General features: G+C 45.6%; 1 protein-coding gene across 15 annotated transcripts in view; it reads right to left on the bottom strand.

The window, feature by feature from the left end:
- The window catches only part of LOC119953729 (protein unc-13 homolog A), a 482106-nt gene that overhangs the window by 268357 nt on the left and 188650 nt on the right, over window positions 1-25099 (bottom strand). For 14 of the 15 annotated variants that reach the window (XM_038778280.1, XM_038778279.1, XM_038778281.1 and 11 more), the window contains exons 5-6: window positions 13817-13940; window positions 1011-1084 (exon numbers count right to left, since the gene is read on the bottom strand). In XM_038778280.1, the coding sequence (XP_038634208.1) occupies window positions 1011-1084; window positions 13817-13940 (198 nt within the window). The remainder of the gene's footprint in view (window positions 1-1010; window positions 1085-13816; window positions 13941-25099) is intronic. The other variant, XM_038778287.1, reaches the window with a different exon arrangement.

The raw sequence follows: 25099 nt of genomic DNA, 5'->3' as shown, positions 1-25099 counted from the left end.
GATGCTGTTTGCTCTTGAAATTATGGCTGATAATTGAATTTTCTGTCTGAAAAGTTTTAAAAGTCCGAATTTGGGGAAACTATTAAATTCAAAGATTTAATCCTGATTATATTGCCCGGCAATAGGAGTTTAGCTATGGTATTGGGGATCATTTTAAAAATTCAAACATTAAAAATTTTAAATGATCCAAATTTTCCTCAGTTTATTCCTAGAAGTAGAGAACACACTTAAATTTCAAGTGAATTACGAAACACACATATGTGGGCGGGATTCTCCAACCCCCTGCTGGGTCGGAGAAACACCGGGGGGCGGCATGAATCCCGCCCCGCCGGCTGCCGAATTCTCAAGCGCTGGGGTTTTGGCGGGGGAAGGAATTGCGCTGCGCCGGTTGGCGGCGCCCACCCCCCGGCGATTCTCTGGCCCGCGATGGGTCGAGTGGCCACCTGTTTTCGGCGGATCCCGCCGGCGTAAATCACAATAGGTCCTTACAGGCGGAACCTGGCTCCTCGGGCGGCCTGCAGAGTCCTCTGGGGGGTGCGGGGGGATCTGGCCCCGGGGGGGGGGGGGTGTCCCAACGGTGGCCTGGCCCGCGATCGGGGGTTACCGATCCGCAGGCAGGCCTGTGCCGTGGGGGGACTCTTTCCCTCCGCACCGGCCGCTATCAACCTCCGCCATGGCTGGTGCGGAGAAGAACCCCCCTGCACATGCCCTGGGATGATGCCAGCACGCGCTGGCGCTCCCGTGCATTCACCAACTCACGCCGGCTGGAGGCCCTTTGGCGCCGGTTGGCATGGCGCCAAGCCCTTCAGCGCCAGCTGGCACGGCACCAAACACTCCGGCGCTGGCCTAGCCCCTGAAGGTGCAGAGGATTCCGCACCTTCAGGCGGCCCGACGCCGGAGTGGTTCACGCCACTCCTTGGCGCCGGAGTGGCCTGCCCTGCCGGTTTGTGGAGAATCCCGCCCACAGTGATCATAGCGGTAAGTTCAATTGTAATGTATTTAACACTTACATCATCATGATCCCTCATCGCATTCAGTTGCTCCAGTTTTTTGGCCCAGTAACGTGCCTCTTCCTCTGGGATATCTGCAATGGAAAGTATAACTTTGAAGAAATGTATCTGAAGCTTAAATTTCAAAACGTATACTTTTTACAAACCACAATAGTCACTGAAACTATTCAATAGTATGAACAGATAATACAATTAGCTATTAAAATATTTTGTCCAAATGGGTGCTCAAAATCTAATTATCATATTAATCCAACAATGAAATCAGATGTAGTCAAATATCATTGCAACAAATGTGATTTTGTAATCTAAGTATCTGGGAGTCACACAGCAATTTCACTGTTGTCAGTACAGGTTTTTTAAACTAGCTGAACACTGGCTATGAAAAACACTTGCTTTTTTCCATGAATTTATGGTGATGGGATTAAATTATTGATTTGACCACTTTGAATTACCGTATCCATCAATACTTCTAAGGTGCTTGGTGGTCCCACATTAGAGTTGTGATGAGAAAATGCAGTTATAATGCTTGGAGGTGCATTTCATTTTGTTTAGTTTGTCACATTTTGTACATAATTCAAGGTGCTGTGTGTGGACTTGAATTTTTAACTACATACAAATACTACTTTCTATTAATCATAAACATGAACTAACTCATTGATTTCTTAAGGATTGCACTCTGGGGCCCTCAACAATACACACTCTGAAGCAGTGTAGAATCACAGGCAGCAACTATTGGATTTCTGCGTTATTCTGTGCATTGCAGACTCCCATAGTTGGTGTCAGTTTCGGTGGAGGAACAACAGTGAACACAGAAAATTCAGTTTATAATCTTGCTTAGCAACTTTGGATGTAATAATAATAATCTTTATTTGTGTCACAAGTAGGCTTACATTAACACTGCAATGAAGTTACTGTGTAAATACCCTAGTCGCCACAGTCCGGTGCCTGTTCGGGTACACAGAGGGAGAATTCAGATTGTCCAATTCATCTAACAAGCACGTCTTTCGGGACTTGTGGGAGGAAACCGGAGCACCCGGAGGAAACCCATGCAGACACGGGGAGAACGTGCAGAATACGCACAGGAACCCAAGCTGGGAATTGAATCCGGATGCCTGGCACTGTTAAGCAACAGTGCTAACCACTGTACTACCGTGCCACCCAATACAATTATCACTTGGATTAGATTTAAATGTATTGTCACAGGAACCGAGGTACAGTGAAAAATATTGTTCTGCAAACAGTCCAGGCAGATCGTTCCATACATGAAAAACATAGAATGTACAATAAATACACAATGTAAATACATAAACAAATTTGCCTTCCACACCCCCACCAATTGCAAAGTAGAATGGATTCCCCATTGGTTTTCAACTTTGAAATGATTCTAAATTTATTGTGTTTCATGTGCTTTTACTATATGCCATCTTCAAATTAGTATCCAGAAATTATTTTTGCAGATGGGCAGTTAAAAATAAAATTGGGTTTCACACCACCTTAAATTTGGCATTTATTGACCAATATTAGTGAATTATAAGGGTTAAAAGAATGGTGTTGTAATTCAACCACATTAAATTGAGCACATTCAGTACCTTATGTATTTACTATTCTGTGCAGTTCCTGACTACTTCCAAACCACACAACTAAATTGCTGTGTGGTTGAAGTGTTAACACACGTCAGTTTTTTTTTTAAATGGGCTCGACGTGTTAATTTATTTTGAGAATATCAGTATGTTGAGGCCAATGTTTAAACTCTGATGAGCTAAATCCCTCACCCTGTCACCACCACCCTGCCCCAATGCCCTTTCCTTTCTAAAGTTATACAATTCTAGGTCGCGTTATTGACCCGCATTATTAACTCAGTTTCTCAGTCCAAAGATGCTGCCAGACCCGCTGTGTGTTTCTAACACTTTCCATTTGTATTTCAGATTTTCAGCATCCGCAGTCTTTTGCTTTTATATTATTACATTATTGACTGACTAAATGTAATGGATTGTTCTCAAACATTACTAGATTACAATTCTTGCTTTTTTCTCATCAATGAACTCAAAAAAATTGAAACAAAGTAGATCATGCCAAAATTTAGCACCTCCAGAAAGGCTAAATTCTTTCCGCAATAATCAATGCAGAGTGTACAGTCTTCAGTATGACATGGTTGACCAGGAGCAATCATTCTCCCTCATTTTTGTTCTGAAAAATTGATTTTTAATTGTGCAGCTATGAATAGCTGTCAAAATTCTCCAGTATAATATTTTAATTGTATTCTGACCTCAAGCTTTAAGGAAATTAACTTTACAAGATTAGGATCAAGGGTGGTAATACATTATGCAATAATACCAGCCAAACAAAGGGTATAGCATGAATCTCACAGGCCACTGGTAACACTGCACCACACTGATGTGCTGCAATGGATCTTTCTCTCTCAAAAAGGTGGAGCACCAGGACTATATTCCAACTTGAAAAATAACAAAGAACACTTCTGTACAAGGTAATAGAAACATTTTTCATCATATCCTTAAAAATTCACTAAACATAGAAAATAGGTGCAGGAGTAGGCCATTTGGCCCTTCGAGCCTGCACCACCATTTAATGCAAGTTCAGTATCCCACTCTCGCTTTCTCTCCATACCCCTTGATCCCTTTAGCCGCAAGGGCCACGTCCAGCTCCCTCTTGAATATATCCAACAAACTGCCCCCAACAGCTTTCTGTGGTAGAGAATTCCACAAGTTCACAACTCTGAGAGAAGAAGTTCTTCCTCATATCAGTCCTGAATGGCTGACCCCTTATTCTTAGGCTGTGACCCCTACTTCAGGACGCCCCAACATTGGGAACATTCTTTCCACATCTAACCTGTCCAGTCTCCCATCAGGATTTTATATGTTTCTATGAGATTCCCACTCATTTTTCAAAACTCCAGTGAGTACACGCCCAGTTGATCCAGTCTTCTTCATATGTCAGTCCTGCCATCCTGGGAATTAGTCTGGTGAATCTTTGCTGGGCACTCAATAGCAAGAATGTCCTTCCTCAAACTAGGAGACCAAAACTGCAAGGTGTGGCCTCATCAAGGCCCTGTATAACTACGGCAAGATATCCCTACTCCTATACTCAAATCCTCTCGGTATGAAGTTCAGCATGCTATTAGCTTTCCTCACCGCCTGCTGTACCTGCATGCCAACGTTCAGTAACAATGACACCTAGGCTTTGTTGCACTTCCCCTTTTCCTGCCACCATTCAGATAACAATCTGCCTTTCTGTTTTTGCCACCATAGTGGATAGCCTCACATTTACCCATATTATATTGCATTTGCCAAGTTTTTGCCCAATCAGCCAGCCTGTCCAAGTCACCCTGCAGCCTCTTTGCATCTCCTCACAGCACACACACTTCCACTCAACTTAGTGTCATCTGCAAATTTGGAGATATTGTATGCAATTCCTTTATCCAAATCATTAATGTATATCATGATCAGCTGAGGTCCCAGCACTGAACCCTGCAGTACCCCACTAGTCACTGCCTGCCACTCTGAAAAGGAACTGTTTATTCCCACTCTCTGAAATGAAAATGAAAATGCTTCCTGTCTGCCAACCAGTTTTCTATCCATGTCAATACGTTGGTCACACCGCAGATAAAAATTACTGAGGAACATAGGGAATGGGTGACCACCAGACAGAGGAAGAGTAGGAAGGCAGTGCAGGGATCCCCTGCTGTCATCTCCCTCCAAAACAGATATGCCATATTGGATATTGTTGGGGGAGATAGCTCACCAGGGGAAGGAGGCAGCAGCCAGGTTCATGGCACCGTGGCTGGCTCTGCTGCACAGGAGGGCAGGAAAAATAATGGTAGAGAGCTATAGTGATACAGGATTCAAATGTAAGGGGAATAGATAGGCATTTCTTCGGCCGCAAACGAGTCTCCAGGATGGTGTGTTGCCTCCCTGGTGCAAGGGTCAAGATGTCTTGAAGCGGATGCAAGGCATTCTGGAGGGGGAGGGTGAACAGCAGCTGTCATGGTGCATATAGGCACCAGTGATATCGGGAAAAAATGGGACGCGGCCCTACAAGCTGAATTTAGAAAGTTAGGAGTTAAACTAAAAAGCAGGACCTCAAAAAGGTAGTAATCTCAGGACTGCTACCAGTGCAACGTGCTGGTCAGAGTAGGAATGGCAGGATAGCTAAGATGATATGTGGATTGAGGAATGGTGCAAGAGGGAAGGATTCAAATTGCTGAGACATTGGAACCGGTTCTGGGGGAAGTGGGCCAGTACAGATTGGACGGTCTGCACCTGGGCAGGAGGGGAACCAATGTCCTGGTTGGGGGGGGGGGGGTGGGGGGTGTTTACTAGTGCTGTTGGGGAGGGTTTAAACTAATATGGCAGGGGGATGGGAACCATGCAGGAAGTTGGAGGGAAGTAAGATGGGGACAGAAACAAAAGGCAGTAAAGGAAAAAGTGGAAGGCAGAGAAACCAAAGACAAAATTCCATGATCTATGAATTCTATGATCGATGAAAAATCAAAAAGGGCCACATAACATCATAATTCTAAAAGGTGATGACTTCTGGTGGCGGCTATGAAGGAGTAAGTTGCACATTTTGTGGCTCCCGCTCGAGTCGGACTTTTGGACCTTTCCCCCGATTTTCAACCGGACTTGAACTGTAAAACTGAAGACAGAAGCAATTGTGTACTGAATTCCCACATCGGTGCATGGAGAGGACTAGAAGTGCTCGTAAAGGCAGAAACAGAAAGACAGAGAAGGCTTGTGCTGAAGCTGCAGCAGGAGACAGCATGGCGGAGGACCAGGCCTCTGGTTTGTCGATCCAGCGGTCAACGGAGCAGCTGATGCAAGTTATTCAGGAAGGCTTTGCTAGGCAGAAACGGGACTGCTTGGACCCGATAAAAGAGACGATTGAGCGGCTGGAGCCGAGATTGGCCGCCCAAGATCGGGCGATCCACAAGGTGGAGAAGGCACTGGCTGAGCAGGAGGAACATCAAACTGCAGTGGATTTGAAGGTGGGGATGCTGAGAGACCAGCAGAAGAAGCTCTTGGAGAAGCTGGAGTACCTAGAGAATAGGTCCCGCCGGCAGAACTTGAGAATTGTTGGGCTCCCGGAGGGGTCCGAAGGAGCGGATGCTGGGGCATACATCGCAGATATGTTTGAGAAGCTGCTGGGGGATGGGCATTCTCCCGACCCTTGGAGGTGGACAGGGCTCACAGAGCACTCGTGAGGAAGCTGCAAACGGGAGACTCCCCCCACCGAGGGCAATGGTGGTGAGATTCCACAGGTACTTGGATAAGGAGTGCATTGTACAGTGGGCCAAACAGACACAGAGCTGTAAGTGGGACAATAGTATCCTGCAGGTCTACCAAGACCCGAGTGTGCAGGTGGCCAGGGGAAGAGCAGGCTTCAACCAGATTAGGTCGAACATTTTTAAGAAAAAGGTGAAGTTTGGACTGTTGTATCCGGCCCGTCTCTGGGTCAGGTAAGAGGAACAGCACTTTTATTTCAGTCGCCTGAGGACGCATTGGATTTCGTGAAAAGGAAAGGACTGGTGGTGGACTGACAACTTTTGAACTTTGCTGCAGCGTTCATGTTTTTTTTTTCTTTTGGTTTCTCTGTTCTTTAAATAAAAAGTTTCTAGTTTTACGTTTTGTGGAAGCTGTTTGTAATGCCTTCTGTATTGATTTGGGACCAGTGGCAGAGCTGAGCGAGTTAAGGTTTTCATTTGCACTGTTGGGGGATGGAGGTGTGCTTGTTTAGATTTTGGTGTTTTTCTGTCGGGCAATTGTGTGGGAATTGTTTGATGTTGGAGTTTGTTTGTGTGAGCGGGGGGGGGGGAAACGTCAATACGTGGGAGACTACCGGCACTAGGAATGGGGGGCAACCAAGCTAGCTGGGCGGGCCAGCTCACGGAAGCGCAGTGCGGGTTGTGCATATGGTTGGTTTACCACAGAGGTTGGGTGGGTTACAGAGTGTTGTTGCGGGGGGGAAAATGTTCTGCTGACGAGGGAGGGACTTGGGCCAAGGGGCAGAGAGAATGTTGGGGGCGGAAGCTACCTGGGAGCAGGCCGGTGGAGGCGCGGAGCACGATCTGGAGGCGGGCTCACAAAAGGGGATGGCTGATCAGCGAAGGGGGGGGGGGGGCAATGAGCCCCCCAACTAGGCTGATCACCTGGAATGTTTAAGGGTCAAATGGGCCGGTCAAGAGGGCACGAGTGTTCGTGCATCTTAGGGGACTGAAGGCAGATGTGGTAATGTTGCAGGAGACGCACCTTAGAGTAACTGACCAGATTAGATTAAGGAAAGGCTGGGTCAGTCAGGTCTTTCACTCGGGACTGGATTCAAAGACTAGAGAGGTTGCGATCCTGATCAATAAGCGGGTGGGTGTTTGAGGTGGGTAGAATAGTTTTGGATGTGGGAGGTCGGTACCTTATGGTCAGTGAGAAACTGGAGGGGGGGTGCAGGTGGTGCTAGTAAATGTGTATGCTCCAAATTGGGACGATGTGGAGTTTATAAAGAGGATACTGGGGAAGATACCTGACCTGGACTCGCACCAGTTGGTCATGGGGGGGGACTTCAACACAGTCATTGACCCTGGCCTGGACGGGTCAAGCTCGAAAATGGGCAGGGTGCCAGCAATGGCGAAGGAACTAAAAGGGTTCATGGAGCAGATGGGGGGGGGGGGGGGGATCCATGGAGATTCGGCCAGCCGAGGGTGAAGGAGTTCTCCTACTCACATGTGCATAAAGTGTACTCCCGGATTGATTTCTTCATTTTGAGCAGGGCCTTACTGGCAAGGGTGGTGGACCCAGGGTACTCAGCGATCACAATCTCAGACCATACTCCGCACTGGGTTGACCTGCAGATTAGTAAAGACAGTAACCTCCCGCACGGGAGGTTAGAGTGGGACTTTCGGCTGACGAAGGGGTGTGCAAGCGGCTGAGGAAATGTATTCAGAACTACCTGCAGGTCAACAACATGGGGGAAATTTCAGCAACGGTGGTCTGGGAAGCACTGAAGGTGGTGGTTAGAGGGGAGCTGATCTCGATACGGGTCCACAGGGGGAATGTAGACAGGGGAGAGACGGACCAACTGGTTAAGGATACACTACAGATCGATAGGAGGTATGCGGAGACCCCAGAGGCAGGGCTTTTAAGGGAATGGCGGAGGCTACAGGCAGAGTTCAGCTTGTTAACCACAGGGAGGGAAGTGGAGCAGCTGAGAAAGGCAAGGGGAGCGATCTAGGAGTATGGAGAGAAGGCCAGCAGAATGCTTGCACAGCAGCTTAGAAAGAGGGAGGCAGCAAGGGAGATAGGGAAAGTAAATGCCGTTTTCAGGTTATAAGCTAAATATGGGGAAAAGTGAGATGTTTGCGATCCAGACGAGGGACAGGCGAGGCGATTGGAGGAGCTGTCATTTAGATTAGTCAGGGGAAGCTTTAGGTACCTAGGCATTCAAGTGGCGCGGGAATGGGACCGTCTGCATAAATTAAATCTGGCCTGGGTAGACCAAATGAAGGACGATTTTCAGAGATGGGATGCGTTCCCGTCGTCATTAGCTGGGAGGGTGCAGACGGTGAAGATGACGGTCCTCCCGAGATTCCTGTTCGTGTTTCAATGTCTCCCCATCTTTATTCTGCGGTCTTTTTTTAAACGGGTCAACAAAGTGATCTCTAGCTTTGTTTGGCCTGCAAGACCCCGCGGGTAAGGAACTTAGTGCTTAAGCGGAATTGGGGAGAGGGCGGGCAGGCGCTGCCAAATTTTAGTAACTATTGCTGGGCGGCGAATATAGCCATGATCAGGAAGTGGGTGGTGGGGGAGGGGTTGGCATGGGAGCATATGGAGGCGGCTTCATGCAAGGGCACCAGTTTGGGAGCGTTGGTATCTGCACCTCTGCCGTTAACGCCGGCACGGTACTCCACCAGCCCCGTGGTAGTGGTGGCCCTGAGAGCCTGGGGGCAATGGAGGACACATGTGGGAGCAGAGGGAGCATCGGTCTGGTCCCCAATCTGTAATAATCACCGGTTTGCCCCGGGAAGTATTGATGGGGGGTTCCGGGTATGCCGGAGAGCAGGGATTGAGAGGATGGGGGATAGGTTTATTCAGGGGAGCTTTCCGAGTATGAGGGCGCTGGAGGATAAGTTTGGGTTGGCATGGGGAAACAAATTCAGGTATATGCAGGTGCAGGACTTCCTACTTAAAGAGGTGTCAACCTTCCCGCTCTTACCACTAAGGGGGTTTCAGGAAAGGAACTTATAGGGTCAGAGGAGACGCAGACCGAAGAGCTGAAGCGCAAGTGGGAGAAGGAGCTGGGAGGAGAGATAAGGGATGGTCTATGGGCAGATGCGTTGAGTAGAGTCAATGTGTCCGCAACATGTGCCAGGCTCAGCCCGATACCATTTAAGGTCGTTCACCGGGCTCACGTGACAGTGGCCCGGATGAGCAGATTCTTTGGGGTGGAAGACAGGTGTGCAAAATCTGCAGGAGGACCAGCAACCCATGTCCACATGTTCTGGGCATGTCCGAAGCTTAGGGGATTTTGGCAGGGGTTTGCAGATGTCATGTCCACGGTATTGAAAACAAGGGTGGCGCTGAGTCCAGAGGTGGCGATTTTTGGGGTGTCGGAAGACCCGGGAATCCAGGAGGAGAAAGAGGCAGACGTTCTGGCCTATGTTTCCCTGGTAGCCCGGAGACGGATACAATTAGCTTGGAGGGACTCAAAGCCCCCGAAGTCGGAGACCTGGCTATCGGACATGGCTAGCTTTCTGTTTGGAGAAAATCAAGTTCACCTCGAGTGGGCCACTGTTAGGGTTCGCCTGGAGGTGGCAATCATTCGTCGACTTATTCGCGGAAAATTAATCGTCAGCAGAAGGGGAGGGTTAGTTTAGCTTAGAGTAGGGGGTTAATAAAGGTGGGACCTGTAAGGGAGGGAGACGGCTTTTGCACTATGTTTATACTTTCATGTACATTGTTTATTGTGTTGTTGTTATAATACCAAAAAATACCTCAATAAAATGTTTATTAAAAAAAAAATTCTAAAAGGGCAATAAATGTCAAAAAACCAAGCCTGGTGGCTGTGTTTCAATGCGAGGGGCATTTGTAATAACGTTGATGAATTAACTGTGCCGACAATCATTAACAGATACAATATAATTGGGATTACGGAGACCTGGTTCCAGGGTGACCAAGGACGAGAACTCAAGATCCAGGGGTATTCAACATTCAGGAAAGATAAAGGGAGGTGGGTAGTGTTGCTGGTAAAAGAGGAGATCAATGCAACAAAAAGGAAGGACATTAGCCTGGATGATGAGGAAATTATGCTTGACAAATCTTCTGGAATTTTTTGAGGATGTGACCAATAGAGTAGACAAGGGTGAACCAGTGGATGTTGTATATCTGGACAGCAATGCAAAATACTATGACTTTTCTCACAATTCTCCTAACATAATTTTTTTCTTCTTCCTTCCCAATGAACTGCCTACTTTCAGAGCTTCTGATATTTTGCCAGTTCGGAAAACCGCACTGGTGCGAATGCGTTGTAAAATTCCACCCTATATGTTCAAAACATTATCCTTCTTGCTATTTTAAAAAAAGGGACTTTTCTGAACAAAAGGATGGCTGCTACATGGCACCTGACCACAAAGTTAACCCTTTGTTTAAGAGCTACCCTTTGTTTAAGAGCTACCCCCAGAAGAAGAAAATAATTATTTGATCAGCTTCTGGAATCTCACACCACATTGTAATCACAAAAGACCAGGAGACCTGTACTTCGGAGCTCGTTCTGCACTTCAGAACTTGTTCTGTCGACAAACTCATATCACACCTGGAAGTGACCAGGCCCATTTGAAAGGTGGTATCATATGCATCTCATAAGCCCACCTTGTTAGTGGAATCAGTGGATCTGTCTATACAATGGATTTCCAGACATCAGACCCTCAACATAGATGATAACGCTTTCAACAACTAATGACTTGGACATTATCAGCCCTGAAATCAAAGCTAATTCCAGTTGCTGGATAAATATCCCTCATGGAGCCATTGTGGAGAAGGAAAGTTACTTGACAGACGCTAACATTTCATAATCCGTTTATGCCTTTGAGATCTTAGAACTAGTCAGCCTGCTGTTTTGACATCTAGCTGGGGAACCGCCAAGAAGCAGACCCTCCAGGAAAAACAACAGCCTGTACGACAAAACCTGTCTTTGCTGGAAGACAGCTCTGAGTACCTACTTAATCTTACGGTCAGCACCCACTGAAAAGCAAATATTATAATTCCGGTTAAGCTTTAACTCCTATGTAAAATAATTCTGCTTTGGAGACTGGCGATATCATGGACTAATATTAGTTTTTGTGGTTCTTGTACTGTAAAACCCCTTTTTCCTATTCCCTCACCTTGAGTGAAAGAGTGAGTGGCATTGTGAACATTCCTTTCCTCTGGATTTTTGAATGCGAAGATAAACTAACCTTCTAAATTAATCCTAACTCAAGTTTGCTGTGGATCAGTAATAAATTGGATCACAAAACCTGAGGGATATGGAAAACATGCTACTGCCTGTTTTTAAAAAACGATTCAAAACACCTTCTGCTTACGGGCAGGTGGACAGAGGAAATCAGTGCAGTTTGTCTGTCCAATCCTGCCTGTAACACCAGCATCTGCAGTCGTAGCATTTTGTAACTATTAGTAAAACACAACCCTTCCCAGTGTGTACATTTTAGTTAAACACATGCATAAGCAATCTACTTGAACAGGTGATGCCTGGCTTCAACTTAAGAGGGAATACCAGCCAATCTGGGAACCTTTCACGGAGACCTACCTGACCATTTGGTGCCCCCTCGCACCCCAAAACAAAGGATATGGAGGATTGGGGAGAGAGCCAAGACAAGCACTATTGTTTCAAGACATTCAAGAAGCCATGCTGTCCAAGGATGTACACCTCTATGAACATATATGAATCAGTATACAACATGCAAGCACGAGGTCTAAGATAATGTCATTTAGTCCATCAAACCTCACCTTTCACAGGTTATGTACAACCGATGTGTTGAATATTTTTAATCTTCCAGATGAAAGTACTGCACAACATTCTAATCTGTAATGGTTACCAGCAAACACAAGGTATACAGATGCATGGAATTTCCTACTTTTGTTTAAAATTATTCTTAAAATCAATTTTCTAGGCAGAATAATTGATTTGCCATTGATTCACAGCTGGTGACTCCAATTCTGGTGCTTTCACTTTTTTATTCAGCTGTCACACTGGTACCCATCCACATATCAAAGTCCTCAAAATATATTGAGCTGGATTCTCCGTTTCTGAGGCTAAGTGTTGACCCCAGTGGAGCAAGTGTGGAATTTTATGACTGAAAAAACAGCGCAACAGCTGCACCGATTCAGCTACTTTAAATGGGCTAGCACCGTCGCTATGTGGAACACAATCAATTCCTGGAAAATGGTGCCAGATTCGCCAGGTCTATGATTGGCACTTATGAGGCTGACAAGCTGCATCCGCTCTTAAACGATCCTTCCCCACACACACACACCGTCCCAGCCAACAAGATGGCTGAAGGTGAGCAGCACCATGGTTCAGGGACGCTGAGCTGGACACCCTCCTCGACACCGTGGAGGAGAGAAGGGCGACCCTATTCCCTGGCCCGGGAGGAAGGCCGCCAGGTCCTGCCATCTGCCGTGCCTGGGCACAGGTGGGAGAGGCAGTCAGCACCACGGGCAAAGTCGTTCCGACTGGCATGCAGTGCTGGAAGAAACTGCACGACTTTCTCAGGACGGCCAGGGTAAGTTGGATGCTCCGTGTCCCTTGCACTAACCCCGTCCCCCACACACCCGTAACCCGGCCCCTCTCCCCAGAAGACGGCCAAACCCCCACCCTGTCCCACATCCGCCATGGCTGGGTGCCATCGCCACCGAGGCCACCATCCACCCAACCCCCGGGCTGCATGCGTCAGACCCTCTTAATGGTTTGGCTGTTTGTGTTTCCCTCCCTCCCCCCCGCACACAACCGCCGGGAGTGGGAGAAGACCGGATGGGGACCAGCCGAACTGCGGCCCCTCACACTGCCCAAGCAGAGGGTCCTGAACGTGGATGGTGGCCCAGGGCAAAGGGATGTAGCTGAGGTGGAGTGTGGTCACGGGCAAGCAAGTGAGACCCCGCTGAGTAGCAGTTATCCATGACATGTGTGAGGGCACCCCCCCATCCCACCAACCACCCTCCCCGCACACCCCTGGGCAGCCTGGCCTAATCATACATGTCGTCTTGAGTCTTACAGGACCTGCCAGAAATGGTGCCGGTCCATCTGAAGTCCTACGCCCCCAGCCAGTGCCAGAGCTGGTAACCCCCCCCCCCCCCCCCCCCCCCCCCCAGATAGACAAGCACTGACGGGAAGAGCTGCCCAGACACCAGCTCGAGGCTCAGGACATCCCAGAGTTCGGATCGGGCACGGACTCTCTGTCACAGCTGTATCCAATTTCCAATGAAGGAAGTTACATAGAATAAAAAGTTGTAAAAGAAGCAAATGCAAAGTTATAATGAAAGAAATCACTTAATTCATTCAGTAAAATTATTAAATGCTTTAAATAGACTGAAAAAGGAAGAAAGCCATGGTAAAAATCATCAACATTTTTCATAATTTACAACAATACCAAAAGTACACAGGGTAACAAAGGACAGGTTTGCAGAAGGCTATTGTAGTATGATTTAATAAGCAAACCCCAATCCTTGTAGTCATGCGAGCATTAGTGATTATAAAATGGACCCTAATGAAATTGGAAGAAAAAAAGAACCCAAAGCTCAGCCAAAACCTACCAAGTGGTAACTCAAATCGAGTGTCCAACAAAATCCTGTGAAATGTTGGGTCTTTTGTTCCACAGATTTCATTGTCTGTCATTATAACCTCTGAGTCAAGGGTCAGCCATTCACCAGGTCCCTCCTTCAAAGAGAAAGAGGAAAGAAAAGATTGATACAGAGGAAGATGAACAAACACAGAAACGAAAGATATAGTTTAGTTTTGAATGAATGTAATATACAGTTTTGAAGTTTCGGAGCATATTGAAGGAGGAAGGGTGTGCCTTTTTATTGACTATGAATAGTTAAGTCAGTGGTATCCATGTATATTGTTCATAAACAAAAATAGTGGTACAATTTATTAAAAATACAGGCAGCTAAGGATGCATTCCACCTTCAAAACATGCAAATAAAGATGACAGAAATAGTTCCAATTCAATCATCAAGGCCTTTAATACTTAAACAATCTTCCCTCTTATGAAACTCCTTTAGCATGTAACTGAAAATGTCCAATGTGAACATCAGGAACCTTATGAAAAAAGTAAATTCAACTTCTAAACCTGGCTATTTTATTTTTAGCTTTAAAAAATAATTATAGTCTTTACACCATCTTCACAAGTGCACCATCTAAAGTAGACGAATAATAATTTCTTTTAAATTTTAATTACTGTTCAAATTCAGTCTTTTCTTTTGGTATTAAACCTTCAGATTAATAAAGTGTGTTATTTATCGAAAAAAAAGTTGTAAAAAGTAATTTTGATTTCATTTAATACAAAATTATCTGGACACAAAAATATGACAGAGATGTGCCAGTCAAGGAAGCAGTACAAAAATAATGATTCTTAGCAACAGAGACGAAGCAATAGAAAATACATGAGTAACTTGGACTTTTCATCCATCAGAAGGAGGCGACTGACAGGGGAACAATAGAGGCCTCTACGATAGTTAGGGATGTTGAAAAAGAAAACACAGAATACAATATCAAATTAGGTTGTGATATTAAGATAATTAAGCTTGTGAAAGGCAAAGTCAACTGCTTTCAAGTAGTCCTTCATACAGCCAGTTTTACAAAGTGAAATTGATATTCATCTTATAGCAGAAGGGAAAGGATATGGAATCATCTGGGAGGGAAAACAGCTAGACAATGAGCTGGGGAAGATGTTGCAATTTTCTGAATGGATAAACACAACGGGGCCAAGGGCCCCATCCTCCTATGGAACTTTACTTTAAAAATATTGGACAAAAAACTCCGTCTGGGAGATGATGTTCTCTCGCCAGAGCTGAATTGCATGTGATTTGCACTCTCAGATTCCCAATCCTTTGCCATACAAATTCATGAATGGCAAGAATTGCAAGAGATTCCCGTTATTGGGCCACCATTTTACTTTCCAGCTGACTACTTCACAATCACTCAAGCGTGAAGGGTGATGATTGGAAAGCACTTAATTCTGTTTGAAGTGGGCCAGTACCTGTCAATAGAAGATGCATGTTTATAAACATTGAGGTTAGAGCACTTCAGAGTTACTCAACCATGAAGTAAAATGAATGAAGAATAGCTGACAGGTGTGTGTGTGTGTAAGCTGTCAATCACAGCCTTGTAAGGGAAATGAATGAATAACTTGCAGCTCAAGGATCTGCTGGCATTTAAATACAGCTGAATGGTTTCCTCTTTCCATGAATTGACAAGTGGTGCTTCCTGCACCTGAGCCAGCAGATATATTTCCCGGATGAGTACTGCCTCTGTCTGGACTGCTCTCTAGCTTCCAGGCAGGTGTCTCTTTTCTGGTGGGCTTCCTGACAAGTCTCTTTATGTAGAGGTCTCTGGAGGGTCCCCTAATTTAGGAGGTCACTGGGTGGGTGGGCAGGTCTTGCATTGTGGAGGGGTGGGGGGAGGAAATGTGGACCTCGGATAGACCCCTTAACCCCTTAAGGAGTTACCCTCTTGGCCCACCGCTGAGGTCCACCACGTTTTCATCAATGTGATTCCCAGCCCAGAGGACCATAGAATCACGCTGACTTAGAGGATATGGTGCTGGGCCCATTCAGTGGATGCAAATTGATCTTAATAACCCATCTGCATCCTCCCGCTGTCGCACGGGTGTGAACCTCGATCCTGACGCCAGTGGGGGACTGGAGCATCGGAAACGGCCACCAATCCTGTTTTCTCCCGAGTGCTGGATTCTCCACCTCACCAGGAACTCTGCTACTGGTGGCAAGAGGCAGATAATTTAGCCCATTATCTAGTACATACTTTAAAAATATGCAATTAGAAATAAAATGTAACACCGAAGCCTACAAATTTAGCTCTGAAACTGCCACAAAGAGGCTACAAAGCTCCACATGTGGCAAGCAGGAGGTTCACACACATTTCCATCTGAGAGTGGACTGCCTGCCATTTGGCAAAGGAAAATAGACACCATTTGCCCACATTTGAAGCAAGCATTAGATGGACTGCATATGAAAATAAGGGGCTTAAACCTGTTTGAGGTTTCCCCGACTAAACTCGTTTGCCCTGAGGCAGTCACATCAGTGCAATTGCACTCTGTAAAACCTGACCACGTGGTCACCTGTGACCTAAAAGTCATATTTTGACATTTACTTATCATCACTGCAGAGACAGGAAGAGCAGGAATGCTCCTATTGATACTACCATCTCTTGGTCTGCATGTTCTAATGCCGCATCAACTTCATTCTATTGAGGCACAAAATCTAATATTTCTGGAGCCACAGGCCCAACACCTCTGCGTATCTGAATGGAGGCCTAAATAAAAACAATAAATGGTTGAAACTAGAAAAACTTGTAGGAGTTGCTCCTGACTATGGATGTAATGCACTGGCTTGTAATCACAATAATGAATAATACTAAATTCATTGCTCCTACAGAACCTGAGTATTGAAGTACAGCGCGGGTTAATTCCTATAAATGCTGAGGTTATTCATGAAGGCCCTGCCTTCTTAACCTTGCCCCTTGCCTGAGGCGTGGTGACCTTCAGGTTGAATCGCCACCAGTTAGCTCTCTCAAAGGAGCGAACAGCATGTGGCCTGTTCGGACTGTGGCGACATTTACATTTTATCTGGGGGTCGGTTAGCTAGACGGCTGGTTCATGATGTGGAACAAAGCCAACATCACAGGTTCAATTCACGTACGGCTGAGGTTATCCATGAAAGCCCCACCTTCTCAACCTTGCACCTCATTTTAGGAGTGGTGACCCTCAGGTTAAATCACCACCAGACAGCTCTCTCTCTCCAAAAGGTGACGAGCAGCCTATGATCCTCTGGGACTTGGCGGCTTTCATTTTCATTACTGAAATCAAAAGATATGCCGAAGAAGCTCATTCATGCTGTGTTAAGAAAACAAAGGTAGTTTTAAGGGATTTGGATTTATATTGCTAAAAATTAGAACAAAGGTATAGTTTTTAATGTGCTTAATTTAATGTTTATGCGAATGGAAGATTCATGCTGGACAAAGGTGTTTGTGTTGTCGGGGGGAGGGGAGTGGAGGTTAGTTTCAATTCCACCTATGGTTCTATTGTGCTTAGATAGGGCTACTGCATGAAGAATAAACAAACCAGAAGTGGCTGCTTAGTAACTGGGGCCTGGTAAGGTTGAGAACCTTTTAGGTTTTGAAGTTTAAAAATTCAGTTTAACTGAATTTGTTTGCAATTGGAGATAGGTAGTGAGAGAGAAGGCTCTCAACTCTGCTAGAAGCAGTTGGTTTTGGAAGGCTAAAGAGGAAAAATATCTTTCAGCCTTGCTAGAAGAAAAGCCATACTATGGAGTAAAGGTTAAGAAAGCAGATGCCGGAATCCTAAAGTCCAGCTGGTTAAGGAAACTAGAGAAATGAAGAGAAATTTCCAAAAAGTCAGGAGTTAATGGAACAGAGGAAACTGGGAACCAGGACAGATTGCTGTTCAGTAAAGTCACAGAGTTGAAAAGGCATTGGATCATGAGAGGTCACAAAGGTAAGTGCAGCAGTGCTAAGCTTTGTGAGAAAGTACAAATGTTTGGGAGCCATTATTTGAAATAATTTTGCAAATCGGTGGCTGGGCCTCAGTTTGTGCAAAAGCCTTTAAGATAAAGGAAACCAAAAGGGAGAGGTATAAAGCCTGAAAGTAAAGCCTTGCTGCAAGAAGTGGAGGGAAAGCATAATTTTTAACAAGGACACGGGGAGTACACAAACAATATATATACACTACATGGTAGATCCCTACCGGGTCCTCGTTGGTCAGTACTATATTGGCTGGCCTTGTATACAATGGGTAATTGAGATACCCCTCCCCTAATGGGGGAGCTCATAGCACAGGAAGCCAAGCATTCCTACTCCGTAGGTCCTCTGTGGAATATTACAAAATTTAGAAGAAGATTTAAAAGTGTGACTTTCAAAAGCGGAATTTGATATCACTCATGTGGAAGCCGGAGTTCAGTGACATAAGGCGGCTCACGGTATAGGAATCATCTCGGGGGATCTTGAGGAGAAATCCATAGCCATTCATTGGAGTTCGGAGAGGAGTGTCTTACTACAATCAATCTGTGTGCTTAAAGGAACTTTGTGTTAATGAGGCCATTGTAGCCGAAGATGTACTTTGTAATCCATGTAAATCTTAAAATCTGTGTATAATTGTTAAGCTAAAGAGTAATGGAGCATTGTATTATGATCCAGTTTTTTCATTTTAATAGATGTTTTACTCTTGTTAAAACTAATTAGCGATCTTGTGACTCTGTTTCTCCATGTTTTATTAAAGTAAAAGTTACGGTCTATTGAACCAAGGTTCCGTTCTGGGATCATCCAGTCCATTTATAACATCAACTGGCATCGTAACACCTGCACTAGTCAAGACAGATCATAAGATTACCAAACTTCAAAGGGAACAACAATTTATACTTCATGAGAAGAAGGTGCTGATTGGTTGGCAAATGGATAAAAGCATTGCCATGGATAATGCACCAGGGACCAGTTATCTGTAGGCCTGACAAAGGGGTTGGAATAGTCATCTTTGACAAGCCTGACTATATTCGACAAAATGCATGCCATTCTTAATGACAGGTCAAAATGTGTATCCACTGGACCTGCTATTACGCATGGCCGCACAGCCCTCCTTTAAAGCAAGTTACAAAAAAGCTTGTTGGACCTATGCAAGAGTAACAAGCTGCCTGGTGGTGTATGTAAGATTTGTCCCCGCAGTTCATTGCATTCATGCATGTATGGGCTGCTCAAGACATACAATAGTGATGTCCCTTAATGCCCCATCTTAATCATGACTGGTTATGCACAATATGGATTAGCTACATGGTTGAGCAAGTTATTATAACCAGTTTGGAGCAAATTGGCCACATACACTGTGAAGGATTCCTTCACCTTTGGGAAGGTCATACAGGATTGCAGATCGATACCAATGCCATATCCAGGTGTTCGTTCAACATTGGTAGCCTATTCACTAATGTACGCTCAAGGAAATCATAGACCTTTGCTCCACATCACTATATCATGGCGATCTAGATGCAATGAATCTGTATTCATTGGGCGGGATTCTCCCACAATTGGCGGGGCAGCCCGTACGGCGCCAAGAGCGGCGTGAACCACTCCGGCGTTGGGCCGCCCGGAAGTTGAGGAATCCTCCGCGCCTCTGGGGGCTAGACCGGTGCTGGTGCGGTTGGCGCCGCACCAACCGGTGCCGAAGGTCCGCCGCCGGCCGGTGTGAATTGGCACATGTGCAGGACTGCCTGCATGTTCTGGCGCATGCACAGAACCGCCGGCGTGTTTCCTGCACATGTGCAGGGGTTTTCTTCTCCGCGCCGGCCATGGCGGAGCCTTACAGAGTCCGGGGCGGAGGGAAAGTGTGCCCCCCATGGCACAGGCCTCCCTGCAGATCGGTGGCCAGGCCACCGTGTCCCCCCCCCCCCCCCACCCCCGGGGCCTGATCCTCCCCCTCCCCCCGAGGACCCTGCTAGCCGCCCTGCAAGCCAGGTTCCACCGGGATGGACCATGTCTATTTCACGTCGGCGGGTCTGGCCGAAAATGGGTGGCCGCTCGGCCCATTGGGGCCCGGAGAATTGTCGGGGGGGGAGGGGGCTGCTGCCAACAGCCCCCGACCGGCGTGGCGTGATCCCCGCGGGGGGGTCGGAGAATCCTGCCCATTACACATAGGAACTGGCACAGTTGAATTCAGTTTTATCAATAAATCTGGCAATGGGTATTCTGCAACTGTCTATCGCAAGCTCACCTTCTCTGGTTAATACAGGCGTCGCGATTTCTGCAGTTCCATGCACTACCGGATTAGTCTAATCAACAACCTTGTAAATGGGGCCTGAGCCATTTGCTCACCATTCAAATCTGAATGTGAAATAGGGTGTATTGAAGCTATCCTGTGGGATAATAGCTACCCCAATCACATCATTGCTCACTTTATATCACGCAAATGCATGAATGGGCCCAAGGTTGCCACTTCCAATCCTGAAAAGTGTTTAATCTAACTCAGAATCTAACTCAGTATTGTGTTTCAAAAATTTGAGAAACAGTTGCAGTTAGCTGTTTCACAGCAGGTTTACGTTTTTTTTTATTATGCAGTAAAAACAAGTGGTACCCACCCTAACAGGATGCTGCTGATTAGCCAAAAAGACTTTCTGTCCATCACACAAATGAATAACGTGGCATGTATATTTCAGTGTCAGCATGCCAGATATAAAGGCCATTGGGGCGATTCTCCAATATGGAGCCCAAGTGTTCTCGCCGCCGTGAACGCCGTCGCATTTCACGACAGCGAGAACCGGGCCCTGGTACGACCAATTCTGGCAGGGGGCCAGCACGGCGCTGGAGTGGTTCACGCCACTCCAGCCTCCATTCGCGGCGTCAAATGGGCACCGCGCCAACTTGCGCATGCGTGGGGGACTTCTTTAGCGCGCTGGCCCCGACTCAGCATGGAGTCGGTGTTCAGGGGCCAGCCGTGCCAGAAAGTAGGCCCGGGGGGGGGGGGGGGGAGGGAGAGAGGCTGCCCCGTCAATCGGTGTGCCCAGATCGCGGGCCAGACCCCATCGGAGGCCCCCCCCCCCCCCCCCCCCCCACAGGCCACCCTCCGACCGTTCGCCCAGAGTTCCCGCTGGCAGCGACCAGGGGTGAACAGCGCCGGCGGGACTCTGTCGTATCGGCGCGGTCGTTCGGCCCATTTGGGCCGGAGAATTGTCAGCCCCGATTCAGCCAAATGGCGCCGATTCTCCGCACCTCAGAGAATCGCGCACTGGCGTCGGGGCGTCGTGGCGCGGTTGCGCCAATTCTCCGGCCCGGGGCAGGACTGGGAGAATCTCCCCCCATATGTCCCAAAGACTGGTTGATCGTATCAAACAGCACATGCATCCCTTTGGCTGTTCGCAAGTTATAACATCACCTGGGATTGTAACACCTGCAGATTGTAAGATTACCAAATTTCAAAGGAAACAACAATTTAAGCTGCTGGAGAAGAGGGTGCTGATTTGTTGACAAATGGACTCTGAATGGTAGAGGCATTGCCACCTTTCCTGATGAGTGCAAGTCAAAAAGTTTCAACAGCATGTCAGCAATACTCAGTTCAAAGAATATCAAAATCTATATCGGTTAAAAAAGTATTCAAATGTTTTATACACCTTAAACAAAAAGAATTTTATTGATGAAGTTGGTTTCAAGATTTTATTATACAGAATACATAGCACAGAAACATGCCTTTTGGCCCAACTCGTCAATGCTGGTGTTTATAAGCTAAACCAGTTTCATCTATCTCATCTCTTGAACAAGAAAAGCATCGCCCAAAATCAATAATCTTTTTGTTTTATCCAACTGAACAGCCCAAACATTAAACAGTTTCTCCAAAACAATGTTAACTTTTAGAATATCCCTTTGTGGCACAGGGAAAATGTAATTTATGCATTCATTAACTTATTCACTAAACGTAATATTAAAAATATTTAGGTTAAACTTGATGTAATCTGAATGTCCATCCTGACTACTCCTGAATTTGAAGCAAAGGTGTCCAATGGAATTGATACATAAAATTTATCAATCACCAATTTCCTATTTATTCAACATAATCCAATTATTCTATCTCATTTCTAGCAGATCCTTTCAAAGCTTTTCTAGCTTATTTAAAGGAACACCACCTTTCTCCATATATGTAATCATGCAGTTAAACACACGGCAAAGCCTATGGGTCTTAACAGCACCCAGCTGGATGACTTGTTGCTAAAACTCTCATCCACCTTCATGACCTGCTTAAGAATTTGTATGGGCAGTGTAACCATGATGACGCAAGAATTAGAGGAGATTGGAGAAGATTGAGAAAGCCCATTTTACTGTCTGCATATTGTTATTCTGATGTATCTTGGAGTATTATGCTACAATTTATCAGTAGATTGCCTCAAAGCTAGAAGAGCGAAATACTGTATGCTGTATTTATACAAGAATGTGGAATGTGTTGTATCGGAGTATTCATACAAGATAGTGTAATATGAACTCTGTAAAGATTCATTCTGGAATTGTGAAGTATAATGTTTCAATTATGACCTGTCGTTGTGACTGATGTGTACATACTCCAATGAGCAAAGTAACAAAGTGATTTAGAACAAAAAAACAGTCCAAATATATCCCTACTTGCAACAAAATAAAAAGTTTGTCACTGCATTACTCTTCAACACTCACATTAGCACTTTTAAGAATTGCAATAGATATCTGTTGTAGGCCAGGAACGGCCAGAGCTCAGTTTGATATTCTCAGCAGTGCACTGGGGAGAAGCTTTAGGGGCATTACAACTGGCAAGTGGCCTCAGCTTCTCCAGAAGAAAGACGGACAAAATCAATCAGCAAAGGTTCATGTTCTTGTCTGGACAGAAGCAGTCTCTGTCCAAGTTCAAATATAACAAAAGATACCGAAGGAGTACTATTGCTTGTAGAACGTGTTCAGATTGTAGAAAATTAACTTTAAAAACACAATGAAAAAGTATTATAACTCTTGCAAACAAGTTCATTCTACGAGGAGCCCTGGAGTTACCCATGTAATTTTTATTCGTCAGCCGTAAAACAAAACAATCCATGAAAAATGAACTGCCGAATGGAGCAACTCTCAATAGTAAATAATATCACCACTGCAGTGGTAAAATTGAGTTGAATCTTTATGTGCCACAAGAGTACATTTTAATAATTGATTCGTTCCATCTCAGTTCCATCTTTCAAAATGAAATATTTTAATAATTGTACTGGTATATCTCAATTACATCTTTTAAAACTAAATGTTTTGAAATTGAATTGAATAATCACTCAGATTTTGCATTCACTGGCGAAGGAATGATATCTGACATTTATTTCATTGACTTCTGCCCATGAAGCTGGTTTACGCTTTTGAATGTAGACTAAGTCTAATCTGACATCTGTTAGCAGGTCAAGAAACAGAGAGGCTCTTTAACCATAGTGCAAAATCCTCAGACACATACAGAGCCTAACCAGGAATTATAAATTAGATCTAGATTTGGAAAGGAACAGGGGATTAGAGAGATGAAGGGAGAGATAAAAGAGATAAAAGACAGAAACATTTATAAAAATCTCTAACACTAATTAATTTCTGAAGAAATGAGATTCCACCTTTGTAAAATTAAATTTTCAGGACTGTAGAGGTTGCTTGGCAGTAATTGTTACTTGTCACAACTTCCAAAGATTCATTACCTCCTAAATGTAGTAACACTAACTTTTAATTCCACATTAGTGGGTAGCTGGTAGGTCAGTACGGCAGCTTCATGCCTTTTCAAATATTTCAAAGCAGAATCTAGTATTGAGATTGTTATAACTCCACCTTTGAAGGAGCAGGGCATTGCAGATAACTTTTAAATGCACATGTACATACTCTAAGCTGCTGTCTGATTGACTTCATAATAATGGTGAGTGGTTAGCGTTACCATTATTATTAACATAAAATTGTGTCCATTGAATCTTACATTGGCAGTAACAGTGAGAAGTGATATTTTAAAAATCACATTAAAAGAAGAATGGTATAAAGCTAATAGGAAAATGGTGCATGTTGCATGAGAAGAGGGGCACAAAGTGAAAGTCAAACACCAATACTGTCAGGTGGAAGTAGCGGGGGCGGGGGGAGGGGGGTCAGTTTTGGCCCTCCAAAAACAAACATGCAACTTTTTTAAAAGCTGAAATCTAACCACTCACTTCCTGTTTTAACAAAGACGGTAAGGGTTTGGGCTTGCAATCTACGAGGTAGCAGTTTGGTAATTTGAATATTTTAATAAGGATACATGCCTCAGAATACACCACAGACCTAGCCAACCAAGGTTTCATAGCCTTCGATATCCATTGACTAAAGGATTGCTGGGTAGAGGAGGCAAGGGAGTTTCCGCTAAGCTGCTGGATGCAGTTTAATTGCCCCATGAACACTCCCGCCCAACCCTTCCGATCTCTCTCGTCATTCTGCCACTGCCCCGCCCACCACCAAGGTCCATTCAATCTCACCTGCCGATCTCCCTCCCCTAACCCAAGGCCTTCAATCTCATTCAACACCAGTAGATCAATCTCCCCATCCACCCATAGGCCTCCAATCTCTCTCTCCCTCCTCCTCAAGACACAATGTTCATAGAATCCCGACAGTGTAGAACAGTCATTTTCAAAGTCGGGGTCGCGACCCAAGGGTGGGTCGCGGGCGGGTGTCAGGAGGGTCGCAGAGCCATGCATCGCAGCGCTCCCGATCGCGGCAAGTAGTGCCCAACGGCCTCAGCAGCTTGGAGCGGAGCGAGAAAATTTGCCTCCTCCTGACATCAGTGTGCTGACCCAGGACAAGATTTTTTAAAAATTCAATGCAGCCTTTCAGCATGAAGCAACATCAGAGAGCAGGTCACGTGGGACGCGTAAGGGGCTGACGTACACTGACGTCATGTGTTTCGGGGGCAAGAGAGATTCCTCCATCTTGCAGATGCCAGCAGTGCTGGTGCGAACTCCAAGGCCTTCTGGTGAACAACCCATGAAGAAGAAGCTGAAAACAGGAACAAAGCAGCATATAAAGTTGAACACTTGAGGTGTGGGTTCTGAATTGTGCCACTGCAAATCAGGATTCAAAGTTCATGTGTGATATATATGCAGTGAAGCACAGGCAAAACCCTCAAAACTTCAAAGACATTGAAGCATGGAGAGTTCGAGGACAAACCTCTTTATCTTTTTCAACTGATGCAGTGAGATCTTAAATCATCAGCTGAAGTCATTATCAGAAATGTAACATTGAATAACAAAGCAAGTGAGATCATGAGGATCAAGCAGGCTCACTTGATATATTAATCGCTGTGTGTGTGG

This window comes from Scyliorhinus canicula, chromosome 18 (assembly GCF_902713615.1).
Source record: "Scyliorhinus canicula chromosome 18, sScyCan1.1, whole genome shotgun sequence".
Taxonomy (NCBI): Eukaryota; Metazoa; Chordata; class Chondrichthyes; order Carcharhiniformes; family Scyliorhinidae; genus Scyliorhinus; species Scyliorhinus canicula.
This window is presented reverse-complemented; position numbering and strand designations above follow the sequence as displayed.